The sequence below is a fragment of the Pseudopodoces humilis genome, chromosome 27, assembly GCF_049639895.1.
Source record: "Pseudopodoces humilis isolate 2021_Gansu_Grassland_sample_001 chromosome 27, ASM4963989v1, whole genome shotgun sequence".
Taxonomy (NCBI): domain Eukaryota; kingdom Metazoa; phylum Chordata; class Aves; order Passeriformes; family Paridae; genus Pseudopodoces; species Pseudopodoces humilis.
Genome location: NC_142226.1, coordinates 2,660,024 through 2,679,390, shown reverse-complemented (window position 1 = coordinate 2,679,390; position 19,367 = coordinate 2,660,024). Strand labels below are relative to the sequence as shown.

At 54.4% G+C, this 19,367-nt stretch overlaps 1 protein-coding gene across 1 annotated transcript; it reads right to left on the bottom strand.

Moving 5' to 3' along the window:
- Nucleotides 1-1,276: 1,276 nt before the first annotated feature.
- On the bottom strand, nucleotides 1,277-5,904 carry RSPO1 (R-spondin 1). Its single transcript, XM_005529893.3, has 5 exons — nucleotides 5,576-5,904; nucleotides 3,796-3,987; nucleotides 2,911-3,060; nucleotides 2,378-2,566; nucleotides 1,277-1,831 (listed from the first exon to the last, which is right to left on the bottom strand). The coding sequence occupies exons 1-5, from the start codon at nucleotides 5,667-5,669 to the stop codon at nucleotides 1,680-1,682; spliced, it is 777 nt and encodes a 258-aa protein (XP_005529950.1). The 5' UTR covers nucleotides 5,670-5,904; the 3' UTR covers nucleotides 1,277-1,679.
- Nucleotides 5,905-19,367: the final 13,463 nt, after the last annotated feature.

Sequence of the window (19,367 nt, the reverse complement as noted above, 5' to 3'; positions counted from 1 at the left end):
TGCAGTCTCCACATCCTGCACTGAGCCAAGGCAGCCCTGATGGGTGAAGGGAGTTGGGGTGTCCTGTGCCAGAGCCGAGTCCTCGGTGGGCACCACAAGCTACAGGAGAGAACCAGAGCTGTTGGTGTGGGCAGGTGACCCCACGGAGGGACGGGGAGCTCTCTCGCAGGCTGCCCTGCATGCCTGTTGGCTCATTCTGCCCTCCAAAATCACAGAGCAGAGGGTGGTATGGAAGGGAGCACAGTGAAGATTGGACTCACCAGGGTTAGTCTGGGATGAGCTTTCTCCTGCCCTTTGCCCTATCAGGGGAGTTGCAGCTCCAGCAGCACATCCCTGATCTACCCATGGCACATCTCTGTGAGGCACAGCACCATCCTTGGGACCAGAGAGCTTCTGCTGAACTCTCAAGAAATTAAATGTGACTCTACATATTTATACAGAGAAAGCACATTTTAAAATCCCAGGGCAGTGATGGTGAGCCACCCTGCCAAAGGAAGAGCTCCCTGAGCAGAGCAGGCAGCAAACCCACACATCCCACACAGGGCTCACCAGATCTTGAACAGTCCTTGTCCCAGTTCCTCTGCTCAGGTATCAGCTCTCGCAGAGCAGGAGAATCTGGGAAATTCCAATCAGTGGGATGCAGACAATATAAAATTTTGTTTCTCTTCTGCAGGACCTGAGCTATGCCTTCCCCCTCCCACCTGCCTCCCTCCTGCCATGCTCCAGGGTGGTGGCCAGCAGCTGGACCAGCTGTCCCCAGCCCAGGATTGTCCTGCTGCTGTGACTGTCTGAGCCGAGTCACAATGCTTCAGCAGCTTGTGGTTTGCTGTGACCTCTCGTTTTCTCAATCTGCTGTGTGTTAAGTGGATCTTTCAGTGGGGAATTCCTCGGTGCTCAGCGGGGTGCAGTTGGGGTCCCTCACGCAGGACAGCTGATTTGTGTCTGCAGTGCAGCTGGCAGCATTTTCTGGGATTTTCTTAAAGCTTTGGTGAGTTTCCCTTCCACAAGTGAGTCTCCGTCCTGTGGGACACCAGCCTCCATAGGGGCCAAGGTATGAACCACACACTCAGGAAGCTGGTTGTCATTTTGATTTTGGTTTTTTTTTTTTAATTTGAAATAATTCTTTGAAGCAGATTTAGGGCAGATACCACTGACCTCTTACCACAAACTTTTAACATGTATTCGCAATGATAAAGTCATACAGCTTAAAACACAAAATAAGGGGTGAGGGAAGAGAAAGAGGCCACTGCTGTGTGTGTCTGGGTCCCAGGTCAGGGAGAGTGGCCATGTGGGTTCAGTCTCATCCCCTGGCTGAGTGGGGCTGTGCTGGGGCTACGTGCTTGGGCTCCAGTTGAGGCCTTCGATCATGAAATCAGTCCCACATCTGGGTCCTTCACTGATTTATGCTCCACCTCTCCTCCCTGCAGTGTCCCCACAGAGCCCTGGGGCCATGGGCTTTGCCTCCGTGTGTGCTCCCACTCCTCAGCAGCATTCTTCCACAGTCCTGGGCGGGGGGTGTGTGCAGCCTCCATAAGTACTGTGTGTGTGGCCTCTGGGTCAGTCTGGAGTATATGTCTGTCTCTGGACACGTGTACATGGTGTAGCAGTGCTCTGTTCAATAAAGCTTTCATATACATAGCAGCAATGGAGTCTTGCCATCAGGTGACGCACAGGGCCAGCTACTGGGCAGGGCTAGCGAGCGTCGCAGGCACCGTGGCCCCTCTCTGTTTGTTCTTCCTCTTCTTGGTGCCAGACTTAGTGTCTTTGGTATCTTTCCGATTTCTATTCCCATTATCTTGCTTTCCTTGCTCTTCCTTTTTCTTCCTTTTCCCTGCAGTAAAGCAAAGGGGTAGTGCGAGGTAGAGTGAGGCATCAGGGAACAGATCAGCCCTGTCCAGCTCCCCCTGCCCTGCTGATTAATTACTGTGCATTTAATCACTGCTCAGAGCCCTTTCCCCTCAGGACACTCAACACAGCTGCAATCCCTGTCCACTCTGTAACAAGACAGCCAAACCACCATTCATCCTGAAGACACTAATTCCTGGGATAAACAGACCTAAGCATTCTGGTAGAGAAGACAACTCCCATCACAGCAGCACACAGGCATGCACCCTTGGCTGCTTTCTGGCCAGGGAAGAAACTAAAACAGCTGAAACCTGTGGTACACATGGCAAGCTGTGCCAAGGATCACCCTCCTGGGGGCTGTTGCCCCTTCCACCTGCAGCTCTTCCAAGTGCCGTCACATCCATATCCCCTGCACTTCAGAGGAGTCAGGAGCTGCACAGCACATTTGTGACACTGGGCAATTGGCTGACTCCTTGTGCCTGACCTCTACAGGGTGTGGGGAGGGATGGTGAGACCCCCCAGCTCTGCTCACCTTCAGGGCACTGGTTCTTCTGCACCGTGCATCGCCGCACCTCTGTGGTTGGAGGACACAGAGACACGTCCCCAGAAGGAGCCTGCAGAATCCGCCGTGTTCGGTCTTCATTGCCCTTCTTGAAGCCACAGAGCTTCCTTTTCTTGGAGCAGGGCCCCCATGGCCCCCACTCGCTCATTTCACATTGTGCTGCCGATAACAAGAGAGCTCAGCTGTAACTCCCGTTCCTGGGCTGCCGACTCAGGCCATCCCTGATCCCACTCCTGCCTCTCTCCCCACCTTAGGCTGCAAGGGAGTGTGTGTGGGTTTCCCCAGCAGGTTCCTAAATCCCCCAGCACCCCTTTCCTTGCCAGCTCTGGGTAACAGCTGATAAACACCTGGGGCTGCTCCCCACCCAGGCTGGTTCCCTGAGGGCCCCACAAAGGGTTGTGCTGGCACCCCCTCGACACGGGTATGATGAGGGTTTCAGTTCATCATCTAAACCCCACTGCAGCACTACCCATGCCCAGACAGCGGAGTGCAGGGCTGCTTACCAGGACTGCTGCACTCCATGGTGCCGTTGGCAGCAGCATAGCCTTCGGGGCATGTGACGTAACATCTCCCTTTGTGCAAATACAAACCTTCTTTACATTTTGTGCAAAAGTTTCGACTGAAACAGGACTCACAGTTCTCAATTTTGCATTCTGGGGAAAAAAAAAACAAACACCAAAGCCATCATGTAAGCCAATGTGAACAAAAGACTTAAGAAGCTCCACACTGCCAGTCCTGGCTCCCAGGGATCTTGCAGCAACCAGGGCATGTCTCTGAGCTTCCTGCCAGGCTGCCACTCAGAAGTGAGCTTTCTTTGCACCATTCCCTGGCCTGCAGCTCTCACGACCAGCAACAGCCACTGCCAGGACAGAATCAGGCAGGGTGGGAAGTTCAGCTGAGCATCAGTCAGCCAAAGGGGACGGTGCAAAGGATATAGTCCCGGCTCCAGCTGCAGCTACAGAACAGGCTGCATGGAAAGGGAGCTAGATGGAAACCTGGCTGTGAGGGTGCTGTGCAGGGACCTGCCAGGGGACTGATTGCATGTTTCCATGTCCAGCTCTTTCTGGTGCTCTGGCTACAAGATGCAAGCCAAGGATTTCACTCAGAGCCGCCTGAGTCTGGTGGGCAATAGAGCAGGAAAAGAGGCACTAAATGCCTGAAAGGATCTCCCTCCTCCCAAAGGCTGCCAGTCTGGCAGCCCATATAACAAAACTGTCCTGCAAGATCCCATGTGCACAACATGCTCATGAGGTGCTGAGCAGGGCTCTTTTCAGGCTGCCATGCTCAGCCCTGCCTCACCTCTTCCATAGAGCCACAGCACCTCCTGCACCTGAGCAGAGGCATGTGCTGCCCTGCAGAGCACTGCCACCTCCCAGCCCCACACTCACTGATGCACTTGTTCATGTCCGTATTGCGAAGGCCAAAGTATCCCAGTGGACAAGAAGGCAGGCAAATCCCAATCTGTCGGATATCGTTCCGCTCCAGAAGGATGAAGAGTTTGGGGGAGCACCTCAGGCACCCATTGAACTCAGAGCACAGGTCACAGCCTCTGGCACAGCCCTGACTCAGCTCGGTGCTGACTGGAAGAGCAGGAGAGAGACAGTGGTTAGTGCCGGGCTATGCAGGAACCAGCTGTGACCCCAAACCACTGGCAGGAAGGGCAGGAACTGGGACAAAGCAAGGGCTAGGGTCCTGCAGCACTGACACACTCACAGCACGGGGACTCGTGGCTGCATCCCCAAAGGCCACAGGAGCCAGAGCTATGCTAAGCACAGGCATGAGAGTCACAGCAGTGCCCGTGCTGAGGAGCAGGACCCAGAAGCAGCCACCAACTGTGCGCAGAGCCCCAGCAGTGCCCACCCCAGCCCACTGCCTCCCAGCACTGATGCCTGTGTGGGGCAGACACTAACTATGGGAATGTGCCCAGGGGTCCAGCACCTCCTGCTGCCTCCCTGCTTGGAGGTGCCTCTGTGCCAAGGACCAGCAGGGACCAGAGCACATGGCCCTGGAGCAAAACTGTTCCACTAATTCCATCCATGCTGCATCCCATTCTGGATCTCACTCTGACCCTGACTATGTTAAATTTTCTCTGGCAGTCGGGAGGTGTCACTGCCCCCAAAACAGAGATGTGTTCTCAGCTCCTACATTCAGTCCAAGAAAAATACTCAATCTCATGTCTTGCGAGTTTTCTGCTTTTCATTATCATATAAAATGCTGCTTGTTTTGAAACCAATTGCATTCTTTGCAGACTAAAATGCAGGTTATTTTTATTAGTTTATTATGCAAGCCATGTCCTTGTTTATAGAAAAACTGTGTATTTAAAAAATTATTCTTTTAAATACTATGTTTACTACACTTCAAAAGCAAGTGCGGAGCAGCACAGTGTTCACGTGTCAGGACTAGAGGTGAGAGAGCTGCGTTGTCCCCCTGCCGTGTCCGCAGAGCCTGGCAGCTCCTGCTGCCTGCCCCAGCCCCATCACCATCGCCAGGCCTGTGGGTGTGGGGTCTGCTTCAGCCTTGGGAAGAGACACTGAGGGCAGGGGATCCTCAGCCCCCAGCTTCCAGGAGGGCTCACTGGTCTGGATTGGGACCCCCTTGGCAATGTGGGCTCAGGCCTCTCTGCACAGAGAGCCCCAGGGGTCCGGCCCCATCCCTCCCGCAGTGTTGGGCCCTGGTGCCAAGCTCTGCATCCATGGCAAAAGTATAAACTGGGCCCTCGCTGGAAATTGCCCTTTATAGCATTAGCCATGACGTCAGGTTTTCCTTGTTCTCCCAGGGCTCAGCAGTCCCAGTTTTAATATAAAATCAATTTTATATAATTCAATTTAAAGCAGTTTTAATGTAAAACAGTTCTAACATGAGCTTACATAAAGGAGGGCAAACGCCTTTGGCTGCTCTCATGCCAATTCTGCCTGGCTGCCCTGCACAAGCCCCACCAGGGACCCTCTGGGCTGGAGGCATAACTGACCCCCCCCCGTGACCTCAGGGGACACTGCAGCTCAGAGCTGTGGCAGGTCAGGGGACATAGGGAGTGAAACTGGGGTATCTCTGCAGGCTCTTGGGGCACTGCAGGCCCTGCCCAGCTCCCTGCCTTATAAACACATTCACACCAGCATGACCTTCATGGCATCATGAGAGGAATAGAGAAGAAAAGCATTTCATACATACTTCGTCTTTGCCTCTTGCCCTTCACCACTTTGCTGCTGCCTGTTAGATCCATCGAGCTTAGAAAAACCACCACCACAAGCAGTCCAAGCTGCATAGTAACTCTCCAGCGCTGCAGCCCCTCCGTCGCAGGGTGGTTGGGGGAGTGTGCTCCACAGCTGGGGTCTCTGCTGCCGCTAAATCCTCTCGGGTGGGATCAGAGCTGAGAGTCTGTGCACAGAGCCAGGTCTGGAACCATATCCACAAACTACAGCAGCACCAACGAGCTTAGGTAGCAGGTAACATGGCTCTACCTTCATCCCTGTCAGGAGTGCAGGAGCGCAGCCCTAGTCCCATTGGGGGCTTGGCAGTGGGTGTTAGCTGGTCACAGTTTCCAGGTACGCTGGCAGGAACTGCAAAAGAATAGGAGAACAGGTTAACTTGACAGACAGTATTGCTCCCACAATGGCTGGGGTGAGCACAGGGGTTGTGGGGTGCACTGTAGGGTGCTGGCAGATAGTGGCACCCCAAGTGGTGTGGGGAGAGCTGTGCTCCAGCCTCATCCATTAGTCCCTGTTGCTCATAATCAGCACCTGTCGAAATGCTCAGTGCATCTTTGCCATCTGCCAGTACTGCAAACAGTAGTTATAGCTGGAACTTGTTTAAAATAGAGCCAGACCCCTGGGCTGCCCTCCCCAAGCGGCAGATGGTTGCTGCGGGTGCCAGGCACACAAGATGTTTCCCATCAAGTGGGCACCTCTGGGGCTGGTAGTCAAGCCTAGAAGAGAGCTGCAGTCCCCACCTAGGGCTGGGGCTGTCTGGGGACGGGGTGGGATCCTCCACAAACTGCCCAAAACGCTGCGTTTCTGCTCCAAGGGAATTTCCAAACCTTCCATCTCCCGTTCCCTGAAGCAGAAGGGCAGGGTCAGCACTGCCTGCACAGGGCTGAGTGCAGGAGCTGCTCTGTGCCAGGCTCAGTGGCAGAGATGGCTGGGTGTGGGGCAGTGATCTCAGTGTAGGGCAGTGAGCCCAGCGTGGGGCAGTGAGCTTGGTGTGGGGCAGTGGGCCTGGCGTGGGGCAGTGATCTCGGTGTGAGGCAGTGAGCTTGGTGTGGGTTAGTGAGCCTGGCATGGGGCAGTGATCTCGGTGTGGGACAGTAAACCCAGCATGGGGCAGGGAGCCTGGTGTGGGGCAGAGCCTGACATGGGGCAGAGCCTGGTGTGTGGCAGAGCCTGGCGTGGGGCAGCGAGCCCATCTGCGAGCGCCACACCACCCTTACCCAGCCAGGGCGCAGAGCCCACTGTGCACAGCAGGACAGAGTGAGGAGATGGCAGCACCAGCAGGACAGGCCGGGCAGCAAAACAATGGCTCTGCAGGAATTTCTGGAGAGAGAGGGGAAGCCCAGCTGCCCAATGGCCAGGCAGCACCCAGGCCTCCACATGTACCATCTTCTCCTGAGAGCACCCAAGCCCTTGCTCCAGCTGGCTGCTGACAGGGCATTTCCCCCATAGTTTTTAAGCGGTTTCCCCTGTGCCCGGTGTGAGGCAAGGGCAAGTTCCATGCTGCACCGAGAGATCTGGCACTGCCAAGCTGGGCCCCACGCCCCTCCACAGCTGGGCAGAGCAAAGCCCTGCCAATGGCGGACATTGTGCTGGAATAAAGGCGACAACATTTGCTCTGTGAAGTCAAATGAAACAGAAAATTGTTTTAATCCCTTTATAATAACTGCGCAATCACCAATGCCCCAAACAACTGGTGGCAACAGTGCTGGAAGTGAGCCCGGCCTCAGCCTGGGATGGACTGGGTCCCTAGGGGTCCAATCCCCTCCCTGGCCCACCCTGGCTGGGGGCCCTGCTGAAGGACCGCTGGCCCAAGCAGGTTCCTGAGGGGAGTTTTGGCCACACGCTGAACACCTGGAGCGATGGGGCTGCTCCAGCAGCAGGCGTGGGCCGGCAGCAGCTGCAGGGAGATGTGACCCGGGTACAGCTGGGTCTCGTGGCAGCACAGGGCATGAACACTGAGCTGTGCCTGGTGTGGGCACCTCCTGGCTCACCTGTGCTGACAGAGCTGGGCTCTGTGGGGCCACTGGGCTCTGTGGGGCCACCGGGCTCTGTGGGGCCATCGCCACCATCCCCCCACCCCGCTGGTTCTGAACTTTTCACCGTGTCCCTGCCGCCACTGCCGGGGCAGGAGCCCAGCGCTCCCCATGTGCTTGTCGTTACAGCCCACGGCTCGTCCACAGGATTTTCAAATAAATAATTAGTCACTTGTGTAAACACCAACTTGTTCTGCACTTCCAAGCCTGTTTGCTGCAAGCTGCTTTATAAACACTGTCAAGCGCTTAAGCCAGGCTGTGGGAGTATTTACGGAGCAGGGAGCTGTGCAGAGCAGGGATCCCCGCAGCTCCTCCGCATTTGGGCACCTGAGGGGCAGCGGGTCAGGAGGGGCTCTCCGGACAGGTGGTGTGGGAGAGTCCAGCCATGGCCAGCATGGCCGCAGGACCCTGGGGATGGCAGTGGGTGTGAGCAGGCCCAGTGCAGCACAGCCTGAGCGAGTGACAGCGGTTCCGGAGGGACCCTGATGCCGCCGCTCGCTCTGCCAGCCCCCGGTTTTTAATTATGTCGGCTTCACAGGAAGCACACGCCGTGTTTACACAACACTCACAGTTTGGGCACGGATCCCAGGCGTGGGACAGCAGAAGGGATGGATGTCCAGAGGGAGCAAACACAGCCCCAGCGTGCCAACAGCCAGTGTGAAGCTGGTGCCACCACCACGCACCCCATTTCTGAGGGCTTGGGCAGCGCAGGGAAGTGCCATGGGAAACCTTGAGACCACAGCATAAACCCAGCAAGCACGCACTTTATCCTCCTTGTTTCCTTGCTTTCTCACCCAAAGAAAGCCTGGGCTTGGCCACAGCTGCTGCCTCAGAACAGAAAGGCCACTGGCATTCTAGGTGCAGCAGAGTCAGTGTCTTGGCAGGTCACACACAGGCCTCCAAATCCTCCCCATGAGCACCTGGGGGTTTGTGGTGAGCCGTCTGGCTGGACTGCAGTTCTTCCCACCCTCACCACAGGACACGAGTTATGATTCTTTCTGTTACTGCAGCCATCAGTCAAGCTCAGGTTGCTACAAACAATTTCCAGTCTAAACATTAGCAGGATTTATGCCATTATCCCATCTACAGGAAGAATTTGGGGTAACCTGAATTGCTCTGAATTAATTTATGGAGAGACCTGGCCCCTTGAATCTGAGATGGCACTGAGCCTTGTTTGCAATTCAATCAGGATAAATTGGTCCTTGGGAGCTCCAATACAAACTAGAAAATGTAAACCATCCAGATAATTTGCCATTAGTCCTCCTACACACAAGGTGAGAAAGACCAACATTATATCCCCAGGATATCTGAGACCTAATCCACAATAACTAAATTGCTGATATATTGCCTCTTGCTGAATGTACCAGCGATCCAAAATGTAAACAGGCTCTCCAAAGGTTTACTGAGCCTTGGAGAGAAGGACCAGATGCTGGAGGCAGGACAAACCTGGTTACAGCAGCAGTAGGAGTGAACCCCTGGGAACTGCCAGGTCACTGCCAACAGCCAGCTGGGCACCTGCTGTGAGGTGGGGAATTTGGGTTTCCAGGTCCTGGAGCTGGATAGGGAATTTGAATTTCCGCTTGGTAGTCAGCGAGGGGCGTAAATATGCACAAACTGGCTTCCTGCAGGAGGAGTCATGGTTTCGCAGGGTCTCACTCGGGTTAGTTTGGTCACTCATCTCCCAGCCCCTCACCAGGGGACAGCACCTGGGACACACCGAGGCCTCACAGCCCCAGGGCAGGGTCTGGCTCCAGAAGGTTGTGAGTGGCAGCAGCAACCCCACGCTGCCAGCTCATTCCCCAGCCTGCCTTTGTGGAGCTTTCAACAGGCCCCTCAGACACCAGTGATGGCACTGGTTATCATTGTCCCTGTCCCGGAGGCACACAGGGATAGTCATGGTGCTCCTTGTGCCCTACTTCCCTGCTCTGGTGACCCCACGGCAGAGCTCCTGCCAGCTCCGCCAGCCCTGCCGTGGGAGGGAAGGGCTGAAGGGAGTGGGTTTGGGCCCTCATTCTCTTTGGGAAAGTCCCTCTCTTCTGCTGTGTTCCTGAGGACTGTTTTCCTGTCGGCAGGGCTAATGTTCCAGGAGCAGCACTGTGAAACCCTCCACAGTGGAAGGTCCCACCACACTTGGCTCGGCCATCAGAGCTGCCACAGGGTGTCTCACATACCTCTGGCAAACATCTCCGCACATGCACAGGCAGAGCCACTTTGTTCTGCTTAATCCTTGAAGCAATAAAAGATGGCTGCATTAAGTCAAATTTCCGAACCAGAAGGTCTTCATTTGATATTGGATCCCAGTGCCAAGTTCTGCAAAATCCCCAACCCATAAACTTCACTGAAAAAATAAAATAATAAAGCCCAATCTGGCAGCAGAGCTATCCACAGCATTGTTGAGGTCTGACTTCTTCCACTAGCTCCAGCACTGCATTCCCCAGATCTGTGGAGCCGTGCTGTGACCCGGGATCGGGAATACGCTGAGGAGAGGCTGCTGCTCATGGTCATTCCCCTGCCCTGGCCTGGCAGTGGGAGCTGCTCCGAGGGTCAGCAGCACCTCAGCCCCTGCAGCTCCAGCCCCGGCTCCTCGCCCACCTCGTGCAGTGCCCCCACAGTAGCTGCTCCAAGAAACTCTGTGATCCATACTGCCACAGGCCTCCCTCCAGGAGTGCTTGTGCTTCAGCACTGTAAAACATCAGGAAATGTTTTACAGGGGGATTCCCATGGCCCTCATGCCAGTGCAGAGGCAGCACGCTGCTCTGGAGAAGGAGGAGGCAGAGCCCTGAGGCAGGCTGCAGGATTCTCAACAGGATTCTCAGGAAGCCTGCTGCTTCTCGACAGAACCAGAGCAGCATCTGGAATTGCACTGGAATCATCCTGGCAGGCACAGCTCTGTGCCTGGAGATCCGACTGCAGTCAGGGGAGCAGCAAACCTGTGTCTGTTAGGTACAGCTGTGGTGGCTTTGAGCCTCCTACAAATCAGTAACTCACCAGAACAGCACAACCAAATTTCAGACCAGGAAACAGAACAGCCCAATTCAGGGTAGCACAGACCAGGGCACTGAAAATCTGTCTCTTCCCATAAAAAGGACTTCCTAAAGGCACATTGCTAAGCAAGGACATGCTCAGCAGGTGTCCCAGGAGGTGTGGGGTGGACACACACCGTGTCAGGTATAGCCCCAGGGGTGGGGGAGCAGGGGGGGTCTGACGCAAACTGGGAAGCACAGTCAGGGGTGCTGAGGCTCATCCTACAACAAGTGCACACATTCAGCTCAATACGCAATTTCCCTCTTATTTCTGTGGAAATGCATGCAAACAAGGGCTTACACTTCCTTCCACCACAGACCCTGCCTGCTTTGTAAACACAAATTTCCAGGCTCACAGGGGCCCAATGAGCCATGATGTGCTGTGCTGAGCTGCAAAGGCAGAGCCAAAGTCCAAAGCCCAGGGCAGAGCAGCACCTGGGGCTTTCTGCTTGGCCATGGGCACAGGAACCATCTGCCAAGCAGAGCTTCCTGAAGGGATTCCCGGTGCTCTGGCTTTCCCAGACATCACTGCCAGGGAAACCTGAGCCCTGAAGAGCCAGGAGTAGCACCAACTCCAGCAGCAGAGGAAAACAAACTGGGAAAAATAACCCACAGCCTCAGCTCTGGGCGTGTGGCAGGACAGAGCAAGAGGGAGTGAGCAGGCAGCCAGGGTGTCCTCCAGACTAGTTGCTGCTGCCAGCCTGGAATGAGCCCATCCAAACTCTGCCCTTTTGTGGGATGACAGCCCCCTGCACCACCACAACATGGGGAGCAAGTTCTGAGCTCTGCAGGCCTGGCAGTGCCCAGGTGGTTTGCAATGGACATCCCACAGCCAACCCACGCTGCCCCACTGCCCATGAGCATGTGAGGTGCAGTCCCAGAGGATCTTCCTGGAAGCAGGCTGGTGGTGGGTATGACAGGAAACCTGTCGGTATTTCCCAGGTTTTAGGCAAAGACAGGCACTTCCATCCTTTTCAAGATGACAGGTCACCCTCACACTGCACAGGGGAAGGGTCCCTGCTGCCAGTGCCAGCTGCATGGTCCCGTCTGTCCCACTCCAGAGCTGTTCCCGTAGGTCAGGAGGTTTGACCTGGCCCTCAGCTCTGTTGCTCATCACAGCCCCAGCCTCACAGTCCAGGAAGAGCTATGCCAGCTCACATCTAGCTCGGCTGATAGAAATGTGGGGTTTATGCTTGCTCAGCACAGCTGGCTGGTTTTGGCTGTGCTCAGGGGCTCACTGGCCCTGTATCTCCAGAGCACCCCAGCTCCTCCCTGCCGCATCCCTCAGGGTGGTGCTGCTGCTCTGGCAGCGGCCAAGCAGGGGCCAGGGAGCTGATCCAGCTGAAATGAGCCTTTTTTCCAGGGTGGTTTCCAGGCATGTTGCAGCATTGGCATTCCCAGGCCCACAGTGCTGCTGCCGTGCTCCCACCCAGCCTCCACAGTCCTGGCCCCACAGCAGGGTGGGTGGATGGAGTCAGGAGTTCACCCGCTCCAGGGTCACCAGTGGACTTCAGACAAAATCACTCCAAACAGAGAACCCTCTGGGCAGATGTTTCACTGCAAGTGCCCAGTCCCTACAGGATTTCAGCACAGACCTGGCTGCCCCAAACAGCATTGTAAGCACTGCCCCCAAGTTCACAGACCTTCATGTGACAGGATTTTTTTGCGTGGGGACCCACTGACCCCTGTGCAGCAGAGTGGAGGCTCCATGCCTGCCTTGTCATGCAGAATTTTCTTCTGCCACTATTACTCTATTTTAATGTCTTTTACCATAAGGTGCCTCTTTAAACCCAAACTGCATCAACTGAGCACCCCACCTCTGTACCATTCAAGGGAACACACATGCCTGACCCTATAAAATACTGCAGCAGCCCAGGGGTGACCGAGCCCCAGTCACCCCCGCCTCCGTCTCACAGCACCTGGCTCCATCAGCACAGAGGACTGAGGCTGAAGCCACCTTGACCTATGCCCTGGCTGTGGGAGCCCTTGCTGACCCATGGCAGCCAGCACTGGATCCGCTAGCAGCACTTCCCCTGCTCATCAGCACCAGCTGCTCACACCATGGCTAATTATTGCCATAATCCCTATTCACTATTTCTCCACCGATCATCCATTCAAAACTCCACAGAGCCCGTACTTACCCCGTGCTCTCCCAGAGCCTGCCGTGCCCCCATGGGTGCATGGCAGGAGGCTTGGCTTAGGTGCAGCCACAGCAGTACTGAGACAGCAGCAAATTAACTGTCCTGTCCTCCCATTGCCCCATGTCCCTGGATCAGTGGGAGGGCAGCAGGGCACAGCCACCCACTGCAGGTCCAGAATCAGTTATGAGCTCCAGTGAGCCCATCAATATCCTGACCGGCTCCCCATGTCCCCTTCCCCACAACGGGAAGGGGACACGGTGGCAGGGGACACGCGCAGCAGCCCAGCTTCCCTGCAAACCCCATGCACCTTGGGGAGAGGGGGGAGAAAGGGGATCCCACAGATCATGCTGTGATTTCGCACAGCTCTCATTGTCTGAACTCATTATCCACGTTGCACAAGGCAAACCCGCAGTCAGATACTGACACGGCTCGCGTTCTTCATTAGCAGCCCACATTGCAAAAGTTCCATCGACACAAACATGCATGCTGAAGCCCTTACCTTCAACTTGTCACTCCCTCATCACTGCAGAAAAGACTCTACTGGGTGCTCAGATTTAAAATACTATAAGAACAACTACAAAAGTCCTCAGTTCCTCCAGAGAAAGTTACACACACGTTTCTGTCAAAAAAAATGAAAAATATATTCATGGCGAGTTCATGGCGAAGTCTGGTGCGTTTGGATATTTTGGTCACTTGTTTTTTAAAGCAGGTTTCTAACAGGGTCCCAGGTTTTGCACAGAGAAACAAACCCTTCTGTGATGTGCAGGATCTCAGCTCGTAAAGATCGCTCAGGCTAGTTCCTACTCCATCAGCCCACGCTGCTCCCTGCGTATGCAAAGCAGAAAGTATGTGATCATATCAGAGCAATCTGCACATTAATAAATCCTGGTCTCAATCCGTAGACTCCGTCCCCATCCACCGGGTAGGGGCTTTTTATTATTATTATTACCAGAGTATCCAGCTTTGTAAAGGCATCCAGTGCAAACTCCTGCATGAGGGAATTCCACCCCACTAGTACCACCTCCTAAGACAATATCCAGCCAAAATATTGTGACTGTTGCAAAACCCGGACTGGAGCTCCACAAAGGACCTTCCAGCCTCGCATCCAGAGCCAACAGGGTCTCAGTAAATTACTGCAGAGTGACACACCATCGAGTTGTCTTTGTAGTCTTTTTTATTTATGACAGTTAATTCCGAGTTATTACTAACATTTTAGTGGTAAGTGGCATATGAAGTCATCAGCTGTCACAACTGCATCTGTTAATAAACATGTCAGATATTAAAAGCAGCTTATTATCCTCTGGAGGGGGGAAAGCATGAAGGCAAGGAGCTCAGAGCCTGGTTGTTTTTCCATTGCTGGCTGTGCAGCAGGAAGAAACCATCCTGCTCAGGAGAACAGTGTGGTGTAGTGGGGCTGCCTGGGACACCTGCCCTGCAGCACATGTGAGCAGCCTGGGAGCTCTCCTCCTTGCTCTGCCAGCTCTCTTTCCCTCCTCCACCTGCACTCCAGGATGGACACATGGAGACCCCACTTGGTGCAGGTGAGCAGGGAACATTAGTGCTCAGGCACCTTCCTGAGCCCCACCATGCCTGGTGGGATGAGCAGATCAGGTGTTCCTGGGAGCCAGGCTGGACCCTGGCCCAGTGTTCCTGTACAAGCCACACACAGCAGCTGGTGGCCACCAGCCCCCTGAGGGCCAGCAGTGCTGGCGCCCAGCCATGACTGACCCTCATCCCTGGTTCTCACAGGGCTGATGTGATGCTCAAGACCATGGGGCTCTGCCCAGAGCCCTGGTGCCCTGGCCAGTTGTCCCAGGGGCATGTGACAACCTGCCAGGCAGCCCCTTGGCATGACATGCCCGCAGACTCCTGGGGGACATTCCCCAAGCTAGCAGGGCTCTGAGCTGAAGCCAGAGGGCCCAGGCTCTTTCAAATGATGTGAGTAGCTCTGTGGTGGCTCCTGAATCCCTCCTGGATCCCCTGCTGGGCAGTTCCCCTTCAACACTGCTGCCCATGAGCTCCCATTGAAGGGAGGTCCCTGGGTATCCCTGACAGCTGCTGGCATGAGTCTGGCCATGCTCACTAGGACTTGGTATGGACCCGACAGCCCTGAGGAAGAGGAGGGCAAGGGTATGGATACAGAACATGGCATCAAGAGCCCCCCCAGACACAGAGATTCGGAGAGCCTCATGAATTCTTCACACACCATCATCTTCTCGGCCGTACACAGCGCTTGTGTGTGGGCAGCTGTGAACACAGAGGTGCAAAATAGCCCAAACACAGGCAAAAGGGAAAACTCACCCTTTCTGCAGCTTTTCATTTGCGCTGTGTGTGTTAGTGCTCGTATACATGGAAGTTTTATTCATCCTGAATTTTCCTTGGCACCTTGTTAAATGTCCGTCATTTCCTATTTATAAATGATGTCACTGAGATCTTTGCTATCTCACAGGAGTGTTGGGAATGTGTGCTGCTTGTTGGCAGATGCTGAGCAGTCACTGCTGCAAGTCTCCATATCAAAGACCTTTTTCTATTTCTATTTTTTTTTCTATCTTCTATTTCTACTTTTCTATTCTAGGAAATTCTCAACTACAACCAAATGTCAGGGACAACATTACTCCAATGACTGTATGAGTAAAAAATCTGATGAACCCAAGATTTGTATTCCATGCACACCGAACAGCCAAACTTCCTTTCTGATACTGGAGTGGTGCAGCCTCAGCTGACAGCTGTAGATCAAATTTCTAACTGAGCAATAAACCCCAAAGTCAGAGCTCTGTACTGGCAATGCTGGCAGATCCAGGTGCAGCAGCAGGGCTACTGGCACAGCAGTAATTAGCCAACAGAGCAGAGGGACATACTCACAGCTCCCTGGTGCCAGAGGTGTCATTGCAGAGGATGGTAAATCACACTAAAACCTGCCTTAACACCCTGAACAATAAATCCAGCACCAAGTCCTACATTTCTTCCCCCTGTGACAGGAGCCCATTTACAGGCTTGGTTTTCTTTAGCTAATGGCTGTTGAAGCTGATCCTAAATTAATCCCAAACAGGTTGTTTCTCTCCTCTTGTACAAAAGAGGAAATCCCTGTTTTAGCAGGATAAGATGCCAAGCCACTCCAGATTGAAAGCAGAGGGTTCCTTGACACCCACAGCGGGTTCCCTGGGCTCCTCTGGCTGGGACATGGGCACAGTGGCTCTGCACAAAGCTGAGGGGAGAACCCCACTCTGCTTCTGCACAGGAAGTGCCAATTCCTGCACATCCCCTAGCCCATCCTTAAAGTATGTGGTCCTCCTCTACAATAAAAACCAGCAATATTTTGGTCCAATCTCATCCCTCTGTAGTTCCTGCTTTGCAAAACTCTCTGCCTCTCTCAAAGAGGGGAAAAGAGGTCTCCCTGGAAAGCTGACCCTGTCCAGGGACTGCAGGGACAACCAGGAGCCCTGTCCCTTGCCCCTGGTGCAACTGAGGACAGGGGCTGTGGGTGTAGCCAGGTCTGCACCAAGCAGATCCAGCACTGAGCACCACAGCTTCTTTCAGACCCACATTAACCCTACCAGTGCCTACAAATTCCCAGCTGGCACAGAAGGTGCATTACTCATCCCTAGTGCCTCATCAGCCTTTGATAATATCTCAGCATAAGCAAAAAGCAGAAAAGACAATCACAGAGAAAGCAGAAGGAAAGCGAGTATGACCTGAAGTGTCTGTGACACTCCCAGACTGGACACGAGGTCTTTTCTGGTCTGCTGCTCTGAGGGTTCTCTGCTGCAGCATGACAGATAGCCCAGGAATTGTTTGTAATAACAGCTAAACATCAGCAGCCCGAGTCTCAGGAGCACAGTTCTGCCAGTGCCCGACACTTGCTCTGGCTGAGCTCCTGGCAGGGCTGCACAGCCTGCACTGGGGGTCAGGCACGGGGGCACCAGGATCTCGCCTTCTACGGGAGATGTGAGAGCCAGAGGATGTGGAGCTGACTTCCTGATAGGATCACCCAGGCATGCCTCTGCTTCACAAGCAAGCCCAGGCTTCCATCCAGTCTGTGCTGCTCATGGGCAGTGCTCAGAAGCAGTGGCATTGGCAGCCTGGCCCAGGCTGGAAGCGTCTCCATCTGGGATTGTCCCCAGATGTGCTGAGAGCCACAAGCTGCAGAGCCATGCAAATTCCTTCAGTGTAAAAGTATCTGTAGGTGACAGGAGAGTGAGACCCTGTCATCCCAGAGGTGGGGCTGAGATGCCCCATCCTGCCCCAGATGTGCACCCCCATGCCCTGTGGGCCAGCAGGACTCGCCTGCTCTAGGGCAGGGGGTAGCTCCTGTGTGCCCCACAGCTGCCTGGCTATCCAGACCCTTTTCCTGGGCCTGACATGTCTTCTGGCTCCTCATCCGTGCAGTCTGGACATTTCCCCTCTCCCTGAGGAGCAACATTATGTGCGTGTTGGGAAATGCTCCCTTCCCATTCGCTCCGAAGGCCCTTTTCCCCTGTTGTTTGAGGAATGCTGTTTGAATTAGCCACATGGATTGCAAACAGACCCCGTTGTTTTCCTTTCCCAATGCAGGGAGGCTTCTGTTCTCTCTGGCCTGCTGGATTAACCAGGGGCCTTACACACTGACCTCTCTGCAGCTCAGGGAAGCTAATTTAATCCCAATATTGTTACAGATCACAGCAGGACGGATGTCACAGATTCCTTGAGGCAAACCAGCATGGAGTGCTGGCAGAGACAGCAGCATGCTGTGTTTGTAGAGGCAGGAGCTGCTGCAATTTTTCTGTAAAATTCCCTCTACAAAAACTTGTGCAGCTGGGGAAGATAGCAGCACTGGGGAGCAAGGGGATACCCTGAGCTCAGAGATCCAACTGGGGAGATGCTCTGCCTGCCTCCCCAGTGCCCCTGGCACTGAATCCTGGCAGAGGAGAAGGAGATGCAGCCTTGCATCTCCTTGCTATTTCTTTCTCATTACTATTCTTTTTCCCTTGGTACCTGCTCCTAAAAGTGGTCTGTGATGTGATGCTGACCCTGGAAAAGGCATCAGCACCCTCACAGCAGGGCAATCTATATCCATCTCACTTGTGTTTTCAGGGGAAGATCTGTCTTCTCATCTTGCATGCAGTGGCACAGCTCTGCCTCCCCTGGCCCCACGGCCCCACCTGAAACCATCACTCTCCCCAGCACAGCCCAGGAGGGTGTCCAGCCCCCAGGCAGGGCAGAGGGGTGCAGGAGCCACCGGAATTTGGGGGGAAGCCCTGCCTCAACCAGCATTGCTCGGGGGCCTTTGATGTTTGGGAAAAATAAATGACTTTGGGATGCTATAAAAGAGAAGTTTGAATGATGACACATCACAGAGCTGGGACTTCCAGCATTTCTTGTAAGCTCCATCCAGAGCTGGAAGAGGCCACTGGCACAGCCAAGAGGACATGAAACCAAGAGCCTCTGCAGCAGGAGTGGCTTTGTGAGTAGCTTGTCCCTCTCCAGGCATCTGCTCCCTCCCTCCTGCCTCTGCTGCTGGTGCTGCAGATGTCCCTCAGGACCACGGGGCAGAGTCTGAGGAGCACGGATGGGGCACCCAAGAGAGCCACAGCCCTGTGAGCCAGTCCTGGGAGACTGGGACAGGGATGGGAGCTGGCCATGCAGCCCCTGCTCAAACCCATCCTTCTCTCAGCCATGATCAGCTCTTGGGAACATTCCTGCTGGATGACATTTCCCAAGGCATAGAGAAAAAAAAAAAAAAGCACTTTTTTCCCAATATAAATTCTTGCAACACTAAAAACCCCACACAATAGTTGTAAGCCCTGGAACGGCTGGGGGTAAAAAAGTTACAGTTCAACATGGAAATAGCACTGCCATCTCCAACTGGTGAGTCCCAGATGTGGGACATCATGTGTGACAAAACCCCACAGGCGGGACATGCAAGAAGCCTGTAATTGTTGTGAGCTCACATCACCGTGTGGGGACAGACTGGAAACCTTGGGAGTCCCATGGGTCACCTGCCACAGCGAGAGCGAAGCCCTACATCCTGGGCTGGCACTGGCAGTGACACAGAGCTCTTTGCTGGCCCAGCTGTGCCCATGCAGAACAGGCTGCAGCAGAAGGGACCTGTGGCAGTTTGGGGACCCTGGGGTGATTTTGCGATGCTGGGGTAGTTTGGGAATGCTCCAGGCATGAGCTGGAGGTTCCTGCTTACCCACAGAATGGATGCTGGTGCTCTGGGTTGTACTGACACAGCACCAATGGACGGGAAGTGCCTGTCTGTGTGTTCTCACTAACAGCGGGCGTGTGTCCCCTGGGCAGGGACCCGTTCAGGTTGGTCCAGGAGCATCACTGCACTGAAAGCAGCTGAACAGCCCAGCAGCAAACATGAGGAGGGGAATCTTGTGCAGCCAAAGCAGTAGCGATGTGCTTGCTCTGCTATATCCTGAGCCACTTGCAGAATACCTGTAATTACTTTAATTACAGCTTGGGACTCTGCCATGCCCATGCTGAGGGCACATCCCTGCCCCTACCCAGCCACCTTCTGCTGCTCAGCGGTTCTGCAGAACCTCTTAGCGGAGCCAAGAGCTTTGCTGGTG

What these genes read in the sequence shown, in the direction of transcription:
- RSPO1 (XM_005529893.3), bottom strand. Translation starts at nt 5,669, where the DNA reads ATGCAGCTTGGACTGCTTGTGGTGGTGGTTTTTCTAAGCTCGATGGAT. An exon ending in GGACATGAACAAGTGCATCA is followed by an intron (nt 3,061 to 3,795) that starts GTGAGTGTGGGG and finishes TTTTTTCCCCAG; the next exon opens with AATGCAAAATTGAGAACTGT. An exon ending in CATGGAGTGCAGCAGTCCTG is followed by an intron (nt 2,567 to 2,910) that starts GTAAGCAGCCCT and finishes TGTTATCGGCAG; the next exon opens with CACAATGTGAAATGAGCGAG.